Genomic DNA, 17,717 nt, shown 5'->3' with positions numbered 1-17,717 from the left:
GCCACTAAATCATTAGGCTATTTTAAGATGTGTCCCATGTAGTTTCACCAAAGTCCTGGGACTTTTATTTCTAGTGTGGCTCATGCCCTTCCCTTCTTCTTATTCTAGGCTAAAAATAATGATTCTTAGAAACAGGAGAACAATTAGCCCTCCAGAAGCCACAAGAAAGAGATGTTTACTTAAGAATAAATGTAGGAAGAGCTTTCCCAGGAAGCCAGTGATGTGGTTCATTCACCCGTGAGCAGTAGAGATTTCGAATAGAAAAACATATGGTAGGTGTGTAAGTGGGGGGTCAAAATGCCACTAGATGTAATCTCATATCTGTTACAATATGGTTCCAAACAATAGTTGCCTTCTAATATATAGATAAAATTTCTGATTCATTAATTTTCAAATATCTCCTATACAGTTGTTAGTTAATCCACTCTTAGATACTGACAGATGACTCTCAACATCAGCACTCAAGGGTTCTTAGACACACAGGATGCGATCACTCAGAGGAAATTGTGGTAAAATTGATTAATATCTTGTAGGAAGAAGTATTTTCATTTTTGTTAGGGTTAACTATATTCATTTGTTTACAATGTTTCTGGCCTACTTCCAAGGCTTAGTAAATAGTGACCTCATTCATCTTGCCCAGGACTGTATCTTTGCCATAATCCCACCCCCAACAAACAGCCCAGAAATGGGTGCTGAAATGGAAAGGTCAGTAAACGAAAAACAATTCAAAGCTTCTATTATGGTTTGACTGAGCATCTTCTATTTATTTTATATATCTTAATTCAAAATGTGTGTAAAAAGAATGAATGCACAGCCAAAAAGAAAGTTCATGAAAATAGTCATGAAACAATCATTCTTCCACAAAAGAAAAACCAACCTTAATAAGTGAGCAAATACATATACTACATTTAGATATGTTTCCCCTTTTCACTTCTTAACACTGCTTTTACCATAGAGGAAGCCCCCAACAGCAATGATAATATTGAGGTAACTTTCAAGTACTGGTTACAGGCTAGAATCTGTTCAGAGAACATCCTGTAATTCCTCCTAGTGTTCTGGGTTTTTTCTTAATTTCTGGGACTTTTTCTCTTTTTATTTTTTAGAGAGATAGGATCTCACTCTGTCATCTAGGCTACAGTGCATTGGCGTGATCATAGCTCACTGCAGCCTCAAACTCCTGGGCTCTTGTAATCCTCCCACTTCAGCCTCCTATGTAGCTGGGGATATAGGTGCCCACCCCCATGCCCAGCTTCTCTTTTCTTTTGTCGTGCCTGTGGAATCTTAGCAGAAGAGGTAAGACCGCTACATGATCAGCTTGTGATCATGGCCTTCTCCAAAGCTTTTCTCCCTTAACCTGTGTGATCCTGCGTCCACTCCTTTTCCACTCAGTACTCAGCCTCGACTGGACGTTAGAATCAACTGAAGGGAGTTTGAAACCAGTACCTCCACCTGGGCTCCACTCTTAGAGGCTCAGACTTGACATGTCTGGGTTAAGAACCAGACATAAGAATTTTTTTGAAACCCCCCAGGTAGTTGTAGCATATGGTTGGGCTTATGAACAATAGCTCTACAATGTAGCTCAGGGGTGTCCAATATTTTGGCTTCCCTGGGCCATACTGGAAGAAGATTTGTTTTGGGCCATACATAAAGTACACTAACACTAATGATAACTGATGAGCTAAAAAAAAAAAAAAAACAAATTGCAAGAAAATCTCATATTTTTTTCTCTTTGACATATTGATTTTATTTTCTTTGGATATATACCTTCAGTGAGATTGCTGAATCATATAATAGTTCTATTTTTAAATGTTTGAGGAATCTCCATACTATTTTCCATTATAGTTTTACTTACTTTCCCATCAACAGTGGGCAAGGGTTCCCCATTTTTCCACATCCTTGCCAACATCTTTTTTTTATTATTATTATACTTTAAGTTCCAGGGTACGTGTGCACAACATGCAGGTTTGTTACATATCTATACATGTGCCATGTTGGTGTGCTATACCCATTAACTCGTCATTTACATTAGGTATATCTCCTAATGCTATCCCTTCCCCATCCCCCACCCCATGACAGGCCCTGGTGTGTGATGTTCCCCTTCCTGTGTGCAAGTGTTCTCATTGTTCAATTCCCACCTGTGAGTGAGAACATGTGGTGTTTGGTTTTTTGTCCTTGCGATACTTTGCTCAGAATGATGGTTTCCAGCTTCATCCATGTCCCTATAAAGGACATGAACTCATCCTTTTTTATGGCTGCATAGTATTCCATGGTGTACATGTGCCACATTTTCTTAATGCAGTCTATCATTGATGGACATTTGGGTTGGTTCCAAGTCTTTGCTATTGTGAATAGTGCCGCAATAAACATACGTGTGCATGTGTCTTTATAGCAGCATGATTTATAATCCTTTGGGTATATACCCAGTAGTGGGATGGCTGGATCAAATGGTATTTCTAGTTCTAGATCCTTGAGGAATCGGCACACTGTCTTCCACAATGGTTGAACTAGTTTATAGTCCCACCAACAGTGTAAAAGTGTTCCTATTTCTCCACATCCTCTCCAGCACCTGTTGTTTCCTGACTTTTTAATGATCACCATTCTAAGTTTGCGGATTTGTGTTGGGCCGCATTCAAAGCCATCCTGGACAACATGGACAAGCTTGATGTATTAACAGATGGTTATGCCTTTTCTTGTATTATATTATTTAAAAACCTACTGTTTTAAAAATAAAAGTAATATCCTTTGTTCCCCCTTTGTTTAGTTACCTATTGATATACCAAATGTTAAGCAAATTGTCTTTGGGTAGAAATACAATATTTCTAATTTGGTCAAAAATGACGATTATTAGAACTGCCATGAGAGCTAATTCTCATGAATTTCTCTGACAGAACACTATAAACAACCTCAGATTATCTTTATATTTTATCCAAACGTCATGCTGAAGTGATTTATAATCTGGTTTTCAATTCAGTTCATATGTTACTCATCTAAACTCTTAGTAAATCAAATCAGCTTCATAACTGAAAAAGTACTTTATATGGTTTAACATAAAAGAGGTCAGCAGAAATTAACATGTGATAATTTTCCCTGCTTTTAAACAACTAGAATGACTAATTCTTTGCACAGCTGAATGCATTTTTCCACTAGATATTTAAAAAACAAAGCCACATTAAAAACCATCTCCTTTTAAGCCTTTCTCTTTCCTATTTTTTTTAATTTGGGAAAGAAAATGTAAAAATGCATGCTTACTACAGTTTATTTCTTCCTACTGATGTGTATCAGCATATATAAATGTGTATATAAATGCAAATAAACAGGAATTTTGATCAAAGAAATACCACAAAGCTAGTTAAGTACATTCTTTACTCCTCCCCCTTTCATTATTATTCATATCACCAGTTTTAGTGTCATTGCTCCAAGTGTGACAGGGACTATGGGAGATTAGATATTTGACCTTGTATGTCACCTCCATGAGGGCAGATTGACTTTTGTTGACAGCAGCATTCCCACAGCTCAAGATAGTGCCTTACATGCAGTAGGCAGGAACTCAGTATGTATGAGGGAGGGAATTTTGAAATACATTATATCAGCACAAAAAAATCCTTTACTAGAATGTACTACTGCATAATTACCACCAAACTTTCAGGGATCTAAGCTTTGGAGAGGTCTTTTCTTTTTACTATGACTCTTCCCTACTTCTCTTCCAAAATATTATTTTCTTCAATTTTAAGACAGTAACAGATGGTCTGAAAGGAAACAGTCTCTGAGTTTGAAGATCTTTACAAAGGATGACTTGTGAGTGGGATGACTTAAGACAGAATCAGCTGGGGTCCACAGAAGATGCCTATCTCAGAGGGTTTCTGCAAGGACTGTGGAGTAAATGAGATATGTGTGATGTGCTTGGATGACAGCCTGGCAGAGAAAACATGCAAATGTTAGTTGCTATTGGCATCATCATATTAAAGATTAATGTAAGCATATTAAGCCGCACATGCAATGCAGCATATAACCTGGCTCATAAAATATATGTGGCATATCATTATTGGGGAACTGTAATCATACCCATTAACTCATTTTACACCCACAGTAGTAGCAGAGGATTGCTGTATTATTAATTCTATCCTACAGAAGAGAAAATTGAGTCTTAAAGGAATCAAATAACTTGCCCAAATCCATAAGTGGAAAGATTAGAATAAAAAATAACATCTTTGATCTCTAAGTTATTTCACTCTATAGCATAGAATAGAACTCTAGAAATATTTCAGACATATGAATTAACTGAAATCTATTCCACTTTCTGAAGCTTTTGGCTGAAAATATATAAAATATAGCAAATATGCTCACAGACTGTACAATCAACTTTCACTTGTTCAAGAAAAAGGTCACTTACTTGTTCCCTATCTTGTCCTGCTCTTTTCCTCCATTTAGAATGGTTTTCAGTATTTTGGCATTTCCACTAAAGAAAGAAGGACCAGGGAAAAGGTCATACTCTAAGGTCTTCTTTCTATATAACTTTTGACAGTACTAGTGACATACTTTGTGGCTAGGAAAGCTTGGGACTTTCTAATGCAAGTAAATGTCTGCTTTATCTACCTGCGTCATCGTACTGTCACTTCCCCACCAATTCAGACATTTGACTGGGGCTCTCAGTCAGGCTTTCTGGCTACTAAGACAACATACATACTTACCTGATCTTTCAAAACTCATGATGTGATGTGAAGTTTCAGAAAAGCAGTAAAAGCCCTTACCTTCCACCAACTGTCTTTTTTTTAAGCTGAAGCTCTATTCCATTGTAAGACAAATCCTATACATTTCAAATTGTTCCACTCTAAAGTTTTTCTTAATCCTGAAACATGAATGATCCTTGTTCCAATTCCATATTTTATGAAGAGTCATTCATTCAAGATATTTTTTATAAAAGCAATAATTAAAGTATATAATCCCTTCACTCACATAACTTCAGATTAGGAAAAATATATTAAAAGTGAGAAAATCAATTCAAATATGACAACATGACAAAATTTACCATTGCAGGGCTATGAGGATGAAGGAAAACTTATGCTTGTGTATGCAAGAATGCCTGGCACCTAGTAGGTGATCAATAAATAATCAATGCCTCTGCTCCTCAGGGTAGGTACATTATGGTGCTTTGAACTGAGCCAGCAGAGGGCGCTCACAATGCTGCAAGAATTGATCAGCAGTCTCTAGCTTTTTAATTAAAATGGCCCCTTAATTTAGTTTTTCCTTTTAAGTCCTAATACTTACTAAATCCATTAATACTAATCCATATAGTAATTGACTATATTAAACTATGTACTGTTTTCATACATCTAGTTAAACCTGGTGGCAATGTTTCTAAAAGATAATGATGTTTATGAATTCTACAATAAAAATAATTTTGGGTAATGAAAAGTAAAATATCCTTGGGTTTTAGAGGTGATACAGGACATAAAAGTACTAAACTTCTAGAACTCTTTTCCTCCAGCTAGTCTAGTGGCAAATAAGAGTCAAAAGAGCAAAACATCAAAGTTAGAAACCATTCTCAAAGTATGTTTTTTTAAAAAATGTGTTGAAATGTCATATTTTCATATTGCCTAAACAAAATCTCACAACAGCCAATAATCATGCTCAATTTATGTGAGAAACAGTTTATATAATTGTAGGCCTGAAAGAGCCAGTTATTTCTGCTCTTTTTTTTTTTTATCTTATTCTATTCTATTTAGAAAGAGTTCAAGAGGTAAATGTCCCCAGAGAGTAGTGCCAAGCTTTATGGTTGCAATTTTATAAATCTGGGCTGATCCTGAGTCATCATGAGGCCCCAGAACTCTAACAACTAGGTCACTTGTGGGTTTGATTTTAGGTTTGGGGTCTCTGCCAGGACTTCTTCAAAATCCCACAGAAAACGTACACAAGTCTTTTTAATAACTAAAGCTGAAAAAAGTGCCCCAGCTGATACATTTTGTAAGCATAATTTAAAGAGGGAAAGTAGTCTCTAATTACTAATACTTATTGCATGCTTACTACGTACCACAGTTTTAATACATGCAAAGACATGTATTAACTCACTTTTCATAACATCCCTATGAAGTAGACAATAGAATTATCATCCCAATTTTATGGATGAGGAAGCCGAAACAGGGGATGACTAAGCACTTGCCCAAGGTCATGCCACTTGCAAGGGGGGAAGGAAGGGATTAAAACTCACACTATCAACCACCATCTGATGCTGCTAGACAATTCGTTGTTAGTACTTTTCCATTATTTTCAAATATGGACATTTTGAATAAACCTATACTATTCTGAAACAACCTATTAAAAGAGCATATTTAAACCTGTAACATTAGAAAATAAGGAAAGAAAATTCTGAACCTCCATGGTTTTCAATTAATCTCTTGGATTTAAAAATTCATTTGAAAAACAATCACTAATGTGTGGATGCCACTTTGTATATCTTTGAAACAAGAAAATACAAAAATGTAAACAGAAAATACTCCAGGGAAATCTGCTTGGTGGTCAGTATTAAAGTTCTATGCTTGGTTTTGGAATTCACAGGGTAGGATGGTTGGAAAAAAAAAAAAAAAAGACAGCAACGAAAGAATTGAAGGAGGTCAGCAAGATAGGAAGGCTTAAAAATATACGAGAGAAAAACCAGTGAGGAATGTATCATATTATCCTGACCAATGGAGGATCAGAATGAGATGAAGAGTTACAGATATCAAAGGACATTTCTCTGGGCAGAGTTTAAAGGATAAAATGTGATATTGACAATGACTGGCAGACAAAATGATGATAGTCTAATGACTTCTAGAAAACTTCCGCAAGAAAACAGACTGGTATTGTGGTGAGGTAGACCTCGAAGGGATTCACAAACAGATGGTACACATTGGCCAGCATTTTATACACAGGGCATAATGTCAAAAGAACATGTCTAATCCATTGCACACAAGGAGTCCCATAAAAGGGGTTTTTAGAACTAAGTCTACAATCTTACTATTTTCTGAACATTTTTGTGAATTACAGTGTTTTATGTGGTTTATATAAAAAAGATTTTCTATGATTTTTAAAAATTCTCACAGGTAAACTGAGAACAAGCACACTGAGCCCAGACCTGTCACCTGTATGTCCACTTCCATATTCTAATTTGATGTTTCCAGCTAATCTCAAAATTAAAAATCCCTGCTTTTAAAGACAGTCATTTCCAAGCTCCCTATTTCAAGAGCAGGTGTTACTGTCTGAACTACCTGATATGAGTCTTTGGAACCCAAGGCAGACTTAGACACTTTGGAATGAGGCTGAAAAGTGCAGCAAATCCCAGGGGATTTTGCCCAAACATAAAAAAGATGAAAATTATTTCACATTTATTGAGCCCTTACATGTGCTCCTCAAAACCAGTCAGAACTGGGTCCACTACTCAGATTTCACTCCTCCAGGAAGCCTTCTCCCATTCATTTCTTCTCATCACTGTGTACCTGTCTATTGTCATGCTTATTACATTATCTCATAATTAATTGTCCATTTACCTGTCTCTCCCATCATCTCAACTGAGTTACTCAAGGGCTTCAACCATGTCTTATTCAACTGTGTATTTCCAATACACAAGTAATCAATAAAATGTATTAATGAAGGAAGAACCCAGTTAAAAGTTATTGACACTTGCTATTGTTTCCACTTCTCAACCCTCTGCAGTGGATTCACCATTAAAGCTTGTCTTACTGAGTTTACTAATGAACTAATTCTCTCTAAATCTAATGAGACCTCATAATTTACCACCCTGGTTGACGTCTTGGCAACTTTTACTACTGCCAACTACTCACCTCTTCTCAAAACACTCTCTTCCTTTAATCAGGTTAATGTCAGATTGACCTGATTTTTCTTGCTACCTCTTTGGCTTCACCCTCTTAGCCTTTTTTTTCAGCCTCTTTTCTTCTCCAGCGGTTCTCAAGCATGGATGAATACTGGAATCATCTGGGGACCTCTGGAAACTACTGGTGCCCTATAGACTTACCCCAGAGATTTTATTAGTTTGAGATGGGCCACCAGAACTGTTAAAGCTCTGCATGAGAATTTAAGTTACAGCCAGACTTGAGCAGCACTATTCTAACCACTTCTCAAACTGTAGGAATCCTTAGAAATTTGCCATTGGCCATTTGATCTATTTACCCCAGAGAGATGATAATCAAAGCCTTGGAGGTGAATGGGGTTATGTCAATTACTCACCTCTGATTTGCTAGTACAGACCTCTCTAGTGTCTACCACACCCATACATGGAACTGATCACTAGATTTTTACTTCTATGTCTCACAGGAATCTCAAGCTAATGAAACTCATCATTTTGCCTGAAAACCTGCTGCTCTTCCTTTTTTCAGTATATTGGACCATCATCCATGTCACAGCCCAAGTTAGAAACTTCAGTAACATCTTTGGAACCTTCTCACTCATCTCTTTCATTCAATAATTACCAAGTGCTATCTCCTAAATATCTTCAGAATCTCCATGTTCTTCTCCATTGCTACTACCAGTGTCCTTGTACAGACACTTGTCATCTGTAGTCTAAATTATAACAAAATCTTCCTACAACTGCCTCATCGTCTTCAGTCTTGACCCAGTTACTCCAAAGCATTCACTAACCTGCAACCTGAGAATCTGTCAAACATACAAATCTGATCATGTCACTTCCCAGTTTTAAATATCCTAGGGTAAATTCATACTTACAGAGTTGTATCAGAAGTAATCCCTGCCTGCCTGTCTAACCTACAGTTTAGCTCACACTCCATAGTGCAACTGTACACATTTTTTAGTTATTCAAAAGCATCGTGCTCTCAAACACTTCAAGGTCTTTATACACACAGTTTGCTCTTTCTGGCAAACTTTTCCATAGCCTCTTCCTCTGGCTAACTTTTGGTTATTTTTCAGTTCCTCCACTTGAACACCAATTCCTCAGGAATGCATCACTTTATTGTCTTACCTAGATTAAATCTCACCATACTTTCCTATAATAACCTATCTTATAAACTTTAAAGCCTTTGGGACAAGGAGTAGGTTTCTTTTGTATGCCCAGGTTCAGGCCCTTAGGCATCCCTCAATGAACAACTGAATGGATAAATTACCCACATGTGCAATAGATTTCCACATCTGGTCCTAGAACTGTTGCCAAGGGGATATATTTTCAAGTCACTGGGTGTATCACTCAGTGACCAAGTAAACTTAAGTCAAAAACTAATGTGCATTTAGAAAGCCTCATCTCTCAAATTAGGTGGAAACCTCATCCTTTTGGACATAAAGTTTGGGAAACTGCAGGAAATAAGGAAACTTGTTTCTGGTAACCTGATAGTTTATTAGTGAAGCTCTCTGTCTTGATTTTCTACATAATTGTATAACAGCCTTCATTCAAGGATGATTTTTCAAAATGACCAATCTGCAATCTCAGCTTCATAAGCTACAATTTAAAGCACATTGCCAATGAAAAAGTAAAAAGTTATCAAGAAAAACATATTTCAAGTTTCAACAGTGAGATATTTGCTATTTAATGTTAAGCTAATAACTCCTATGAATCAAGTAGAAGTGAAGATTAGGTAATCATTAGTTTAATAATGCAATGCTAATTAAATTCTTTCAAGTAGGTTATATAATATGAACCAGGAGGCTGGCTAAGGTAATAAAATTCCCAGAAAGAAATCTAAATATGGGTAACGGTGACTAACTTGAGATGGGTCTTTCCTGTAAGAGAGGCACAGGCAGGCAGCTTGAAGGCCCAGTAACTATAGAACACTTAGTCTAGAAAAGAAAGTGAAAGTTCTACTCATTTATGCATAAATATCAGGAAAGCATCTCCTAAAGAGATAGTGTTATTTTTACACAGAGACCTTAATGTTTCTCTACAGCAGTGCTGTCCAATAGAAATATAATACAAGCCCATTGGAAATTTTAAATTTTATAATAGCCACATTAAAAAAGTAAAAATAAAATTAATTTTATTTAACCTAAAATTTTATTTCGCCTAATAAATCCAAAATATTATGTAATCAATAATTTTAAAGTGTTTGTTTCAACATATATCATAAAAATTAATGAGTTTTCTTATACTTAGTATTCAAAAGCCAGTATGTAATTTACATTACAGCCCTCTCATTGCTGACTAGCCATATTTTATGTGTTCAAAGCCACCTGTGGTTAGTGGATACTATACTGGATAGTGCAATTGTATAACTTTAGACTATTACCCAAATGAGAGTCAGTGTGTGTATAATGCTTTCAGTGGTAACTCCAAAGTAATGAAAGATCTGGAGTGTTTCTTGAATAACCAAATAAAGATCATCTTTTTAGTGTAATTTTATAATCGTTTCTATGTTTTATTATGTTCTCTTTGAATATTGATAGTCCATGGATGGACTATGCTTAACTATATTAATTGAGTCATTCTTTGTGACACTTAATTCAGGAACCAGCTGTGATTAAAGTTTCCTTTAAACAAGCCTGATGATGCAGAGTGCCTGGGTGGAAAGTGGACATGTGGAAATCACCTGGGTCTCCTAAGACATGGTCTTCATGAGCAAGTCTGGGCCCAGACCCTCCTGGCAGACACACCACTTTCCTCTGGTACAAAAGAAGCGAGAGAAGAGATGTCTCTTGGGGAGTCAGGGAGGTAAAAGGAGGCCAACAATATATATGCAGGAAGAAAAGCACCTTGCAGTACTATCCAGGCAACTCTCTTGTTGCTGGCTCTGCAGTCAACTTGCTTGCCTAAAAGGGGTATCTCATGCCTAATGTCTCTCACCCTGGGCATTCTAGATAAACGGGCAGGCTCACTTCTGCTTATGGCATGAATATACCATATGGGACACCTTGTCCACAGAGGGTAGGGTAGGGGAGATATGGATCTCCTCTTTTGAGGGGAGGAGTCTATCTGAATCAACCATTGATCTGAAATTCTACAGAGACTCAAAGACTAGTCTATGTGGATATTTTTAATTGCATGGGAGATGGGCACCATTTGAAGACCCTACACCTTCAGGTTCTTGATAGCAAGTAAAGGTATTCCAAAGGAAAGAAGATATCTTACTGACATGGCAATCATAGATCAATCTTTAGTCATTATAACATTTTTTTCTTCAGCCAACAAAATATTTGTCATTGTGTTTCATTTCAACTTCTACCTTTTAATGTATTACCTTTTAATTTTTAAACTTTTGGTTCAGTTTATCAATTGTCCCTATTAACCTCAACCTGCTTGTTACAGATAACACACAGATAATAGATTTAAGTAAACAATAAAGAAGAACTGCTATTTTTTGAATGTCTATTATGTGTCAGTACTGAGCTAAGCATTTTTGAAACATTAGTCACCCACATTTGAAACAGGACAACTGAAGCTGTTTTATACAGAAGATACACACATACACACACACTCTTCTACAGAAGATGGCTTATCTATATTTACACACACTCTTGAAACTTCTTCATACAAAATAGTGCATAGCCCACAAACCTAAGAATCCTAAATTATTTTTATTACCAATGTATTGTTTTTAGTGTTTTATTTCTAGACTGTAGCCTCAATCCCTATTTTATAGCTTTAAGCTACCACTGAATTTATTCTGAATAGAGAGAGGCAGTATTTTACATGAGGAATAAAAGATATCTGTATTCTTTAGAATATTACATGAGAAATAACTTCATTCAACTCTTCGGCAAATACTCAAGGCATTACTATCACTATTAATGTTTTAACTCATTGACTGACTAGGAATCTTGCCTTTTTTCCTTTAATCTCAGTAAATACCTTGTAGATTGGCCAAAATTTTGAAAGTTAAAAATATCAGTTTGGCTCATCATTTCTAATCAATTATCTTACTCATCAATCAGGTTGATAAATTTTCACTCCACTTTTATTCATTCATCCATCCAAAAGATCTTCATTTAATTCATATCTGTTACATATCTACTATGTTTACATTTCTCTGAGAACAGTAAACCCCGATGCTACCCATGCCCAAACAATTTTTTCCTTCCATTGACCGGCATTATCTTAAATTTAATACAGTATTATGTCATGATTTATCCAATTAAACACAGACATCCAGAAATAGATTCAGTGTCCATTCAGACAGGAAGTAGGCACTAAATATCAGTAGGTATAATGTCATGGATCAGGAAACTATGACAGGACAACAGAAACAAAATTGCTCCCTCCTGAGACCTTGCCAAGATCCTCTGGCAGACTAAAGTTGTCAGCTCCACTCACTAATTCTTCACCCATAACTCTCCCATGCAATGAAAATTATGCTTTGCAAAATCATTCCAAAATGTATGGGTCTGTGAATGTTTTGTGCATTCCTACTGTGATTTCTGGTATTGAGGATGCTTAACAAGAGGCTAGGGCTTATTCTACATGCTACAGACAGTTCATAGACTTTTATAGATGCTCTGAGTTAACAGTAAAAATTCCATTATGTTTACACTCTATCTGAATTCATCCGAATGAAGGGAACCAGCTTCACAGTTTGAAAAAGAGCAAAGACTACTATAAAATACAAAAGAAGTTAAAGATCCTATAACTAATCTCAAAAGTCCATTTAAAGCAAAGAAATATAAAGAAGTACCAATTTTATTCACCGTTTACAGATGACCCATCAGCTCAGCAGACAACATATTAAACCATTCACTTAATTTTATTTGCATTGAAGATGCATACATGGAAGAAAATGGCTTAGACTTCGGACCCATTCAGACCCTAGCTTGACTTTAGTTCCCACCTATCAGTCACTAGCTAAGTAACTTTTAAAGGTATTTGCAACTCTGAGCCACAGTCCTTGTACATAAACTAGGAACAATGTCTACCATGACCCAGGGTTGCTTTAAGGGGAAAAAAGTTAAGCAATATGTATAGCAGTTAACACTTTGGAACAAGATAGGTCTTGTTATTTAATATTCCTTCCTCTTTCCCCACTTGTCTGTGTGCAACAAACTTGTCTTTGGCTTTGAAACATGAAACTTCTCCCCTCTATCAGTACACATTTTTCAACTTGTCACAAATCTGAGACATTGAGAAATGACTGCAAAAAGATGGACCCATATAACATGAGAGTTTTGGATGACGGTTTTGGGAATGGAAAATTATACTACATTAACGATGAAGATGCCAATTTTCCTTTTCTTTTAGATTGTATATTCTAAGTAAAACTATCACTTTTTTTTTTTAGGCCTTTAGGTTAAACGACGGGATATGGGATCAATTCCAATTGCTATTCCTGATATGCCCCTTAGCCTGTTCTTTAGGAGGGTTGATAGGTCAAAGATGGAAATAAAATTCTCAAGTCTCGGCTTAGCTGGATCCTGTCCTTAATACGCTGAGAGAGTCTAAAATGTGCTTTACACACGGAGAGACAGGGGGAGAGATGAAGAGAAGGTATCATAAGAAATTTCTCTAGCATAGTTGTCAGAGTACTGCAATCATTGCCATAAGGAAAAGGGAGAACTATATTAACAGAAAGGGAATCCCTTTTATATTAAGGGGGCAAGATGAGATGGAGTTGAAACTGAAAACTTTACGCTCTTTAAACCAGAAGTAACAGGCAACGTGAATCTTTCCAGGACTTGCCCTATGGTGGGGTCCACATGGGGGGTCGGGAGGTCACTAACTACTGGTCCCATACCCAACTCACCCAGCTGGAGCTGTTCGCACGTCTGGCCGGGATTCTTTCCGATCCTGCATCTGTAAATCGCCCCGGGATTGATCACTGAAGCGTTGGCGAGCCAGTTGGCAGTGGGCGCACCCACTAAGAGCCTAAAGCGAGACACGTGCACGTGCGCTCAGACGTGAGCTGTGCTGCCCACTGAGCTCCCTGTTGCCACAGATGTGCAGTCCGCAGCAGGGCAGCTTCCCCACCTCCTCCTCCGCCCACCACCCCCGACTCGAAGCTCCAAGACCTTGCACCATAACGCACCCGGGGCGCTGCCACCCCAAGATAAGTTAGTTTCCCTGGCAGATTTCCAGCGAGCTGGCTCTCGCAACGTTTCCCTCCTGCCTCCTTGGGAGGGAGGAAAGTTTGAATCTGGCAGGGAATCCCTAGGGCGCCATTCTCACGGCGCTCTGAGCTGCTGAGGGCGCATCAGTCCAACTCTACTCACCATCGGTTCGCCCCGTGGCTGTGCAGCACGACGGAGTAGCCGAACAGCGTGTTGGGGGGGCCCTGGTAAAGCAGCGCGCTCTCAGTGTCCACGTTGTAGGGGCAGCCGGTCGGGACCCCCAGGCACAGCAACAGCATCACCGTCTCCCGGACGGCGGCCCTTCGGGGGCCGGGTTCGCGCCTCGCTTCCCAAGCCATGCGCTCTCGGTGGGGAACATTCAACACTAAACGGCCACTACCCCAGAGTTGCACGGGATGCGACGGTTGGCCAACGGGGAAGAACGCCCCAAGAGATGAGGCGCAGCGTGTCCGGCGCCAGCGGGCTAAAGGAAGGAGAGAGGGAAGAGGAGGGGAAGTCGGCCCACCGCGGGCGGAGCGATCGGGCTGGCCTGGGATGCCGCGCACTCGCCCGGCCCCACTCCCGGTTTCTGCCGCCGGCCGGGAGCTTCGGGTGCTCGCGCTGCTTCTCCGGGTACGGGCCGCTGGGTGGGGTCCCGGGCGTGGTGCGGAGGCGCAGGGCCGGGCTCCGTCTCCGCCTACGCGCGGCTGCAGGGGGCGCTGGGGAACCTCGGCTGCGCGGGACTCGCGTCCTGGCCCGGGCCTCCCAGCCCGCAGAGCGCGGGATGGCTCTGGGCTCAGCAAGAGCGGACCTGGATGGGGCACGGGCTTCCCCCTTTAACGGTAGTTGGGGCCTAGAAGCGGAGCTGTGTGACCCCAAACTGCGCGCCCCTCGCTGTGACCGCCCAGCCTCTGCGGCCGGCCCGGCGTGGCCCAAATGCCAGCCACAAATTCGGGGAGTGGGACTGCGGCGGGGAGCCGTCCAGTTCTTTCGCTGATAGTTAAACCCTGTGTCTTGTTTTTCAGGTGTAGGCAACCACTAGATAAATTATCAAGAGCCACAAATTGAAAACAAAAAAACAAAAAAACTCGCCTAAGGCCCTTGGGGAACATTTTAGTGACAAAGACGTTATGGCTATTCTCTTCAAAACCCACATCTCGGCACCCTTCTATGCCCACTTCCTTCCTCCCCACACTTCCTCTGCAGCCCGGGCTGCATGCGTGAGCAGGCGAGCAGCAGCCACTCAGGCTGAACGGCAGGCGGTTTAGGCTGTGGCTGACCCCAACAGAGAGGTTGGGTTAAGGAAGCACTGTGACTTGATTCACTTTAACCGATTCTGATTGCTCCAGCTGGTAATTGATGATCCCCCCCCCCCTTTACACGCACCCACTCAGTTGCCACGGGACACACCTGCTATTAGGGGTGTAAATCCCAGTGTGGGGTCAGGGTCCTAATGAGCCTCTGAAATGTGCCGGAGACCCACAACGCAACACACCTGAACTGGGTAGTGAGTCTCAGTCTAATGCAATCCAGGTGTGTCCTGCCTTTTTTTTTTTTTTTTTTTTTTTCCTTCAGCAACCAGAGAGACAGCCATAGGTGATTATTAGACTGATATTTTCAGGAGATGAAAGTCTAGTTTTTTATTGTTGCTATATGTAAAAAGAAAAGAAAAGTCTGCATCAAAGAGTGTGTCTCTGTGCTAAAACCATGCTGGAGTCACACATCTGACACTAATGACAGATACACAATTAAAATGCTTATTCATTTATTCAGCACCTTCATGGAGCAGGCACTTGGCTAGGACCACAGGATTCCACCAAGAGTAAGGCAGGACTGATACAAACTTTCAAAAAATGTTCGCTCCAATGTTAGATAGAAAAATTTGTACTAACTAGAGAGAGATCCAGGTAAGGACACTTAAAGAGAGATTTGAAGGACCAGGAGTCTTGAATCAGGCTAAGAATGGGATGAGCAATAAGGAGAGCACCAGGCGGGACAGGTAGAAGAACTGAGAGAGCTTGCCTGGCTAGAGTATTTAGCCACCCCACACACAGGTTGGTGTGATATGAGGCTGACTTAGGGAAGCAGGAATACATGGTGAACCTCATAAACCAGATTAGGAATTTTAAATCTATGTTGGGGCTGACAGGAAGTTGAAGAATTTGTCTCGGTCAGCTCTGGGTTTCAGAAGTGTGAACGCAAGACTGAACACAGAAAACCTAATTTTGGAAGCCCCTGCAGCAATAAGTAGAGATGGGATAATCCCAAGGGGGAAGTATTTCTCTTTCTTGAAAGACTTTTCTCTCAGGGCACCAATTTATTGAACTTTTTTCTCCTCCCTTCCTATCTGCGCACTCTGAGTCTCCTTTGCTGGCTTATTTTCCTCCACCATAATTGATGAAAATCCTCAGGGCAGTTTTGGATTTGGGAACTGGGTGCGTGGTGCTACCATTCATGGAGGAAAAAAACACTGAGAAATGAAGTTATATGCATGTATGTGTGCATGCACATGGGGGCATTGATGGGTTAAGTTTTAGCCATGTGGAGTTTCAGATGTTTGTGGAATGACAGGATATTCTAGCCAAACTCAATGCAATTATTTTCACTCTGTCAACAGACAAAACATGAGGAATATTAACTTTCTCTGACTCTTTACTGTAAAAAGTCAATACAGTGTGTGATAAATCTATTGTAAAAATGAAATGGCTTCCAGAAAGCTAACAATCAGGGCCCATGGCTGTTTCTTTCTATAGTAGTGCTGAGTGTGTTTCTTTCTTAGTAGATCTACATGCTGATTTTAACCCAGTTCCACAATTAGCTTATGGTGTCGTTATTCTGAACTATGCAATCCTTCTTGTCTGCAGCTACAAAACCTCCAGTTGAGGCCAAGGAAGTAGGTATGTTAAAGCCATTCTGACACCCTCCAGAAACTGGCAAAGCCAGATCTTCTGATCTGAATCCCTACCAGTTTCTTTCCCTCCCTTCACCAAAATCTTTTACAATGAAAGCCACTCAACACAATTCGTTTCATAGCATAGTTTTGGTGACGAGCAGTCAGTGGAGTGGTTGATAAGGCAGGACTTTTTTCCATAGTATGGTTATAGTTATGATTCACTACCTTTCAAGAAATAGCCACCCTACATTATCTCATGTGATGTTAGCTGAATTTCCTTCCTCCAGGGCTTGGAAAACAGCTCACTTTTCCTAATGTTAGCAGGAATAAAGTGTGTTTCATGTTGCTTTAAAAAAAAGCTGAAGATACAGCTATTTCTCTGATCAATGCTTCTGAAGGCAAGTGAGGGGGTGGAGGAAGGGGAAGAGAAGGATGTTTAAGAAAGACTCATGCCTATCCCTAGCTCTCTACTCGACATAAATATTTGGGCACTCAATTATTAAATGTCATTAGATTAATATGTATCAAGTGCCCACGATATGCCAAAAAATGCATTATGCACTAAAATTATAGTAGACAAAATACAAGTGATCTCTAACCTTGTGTAGAAAGTCCTCCCCGGTAGCGAGGATTCTAATGTGGACTCACCCTATTTTTCAGTTGTTATCAAGAGTAAGCATTTCTCCTTCTAGAAAGACTCTCTTCTCATGATACCACCTTATTAAGCTTTTTCCTGCCTTTCTATCTGGCCACTCTGAGTTTCCTCTGATGCCTCCTTTCCCTCCACTGTAAGTGCGGGAAATCCCCCAGGGCTATATTCTGGAACCTCTTTCATTCTCTTTCCATCTTCCCTCCTTAG

At 39.6% G+C, this 17,717-nt stretch overlaps 1 protein-coding gene across 1 annotated transcript in view; it reads right to left on the bottom strand.

Annotated features, from left to right (window-relative positions):
* Positions 1–14,904, bottom strand: part of ITGA4 (integrin subunit alpha 4) — an 80,251-nt gene extending 65,347 nt beyond the window's left edge. The window contains exons 1-2 of the mRNA XM_054479296.2: positions 14,128–14,904; positions 13,662–13,783 (exon numbers count right to left, since the gene is read on the bottom strand). Of these exons, the coding sequence (XP_054335271.1) occupies positions 13,662–13,783; positions 14,128–14,324 (319 nt within the window). The 5' untranslated portion in view covers positions 14,325–14,904. The remainder of the gene's footprint in view (positions 1–13,661; positions 13,784–14,127) is intronic.
* Between the last annotated feature and the right edge of the window lie 2,813 nt (positions 14,905–17,717).

The sequence above is a fragment of the Pongo pygmaeus genome, chromosome 11 (genome assembly GCF_028885625.2).
Source record: "Pongo pygmaeus isolate AG05252 chromosome 11, NHGRI_mPonPyg2-v2.0_pri, whole genome shotgun sequence".
NCBI classification, from domain to species: domain Eukaryota; kingdom Metazoa; phylum Chordata; class Mammalia; order Primates; family Hominidae; genus Pongo; species Pongo pygmaeus.
The sequence above is the reverse complement of the archived record's forward strand: the minus strand, read 5'-3'. Positions and strand labels throughout refer to the sequence as shown.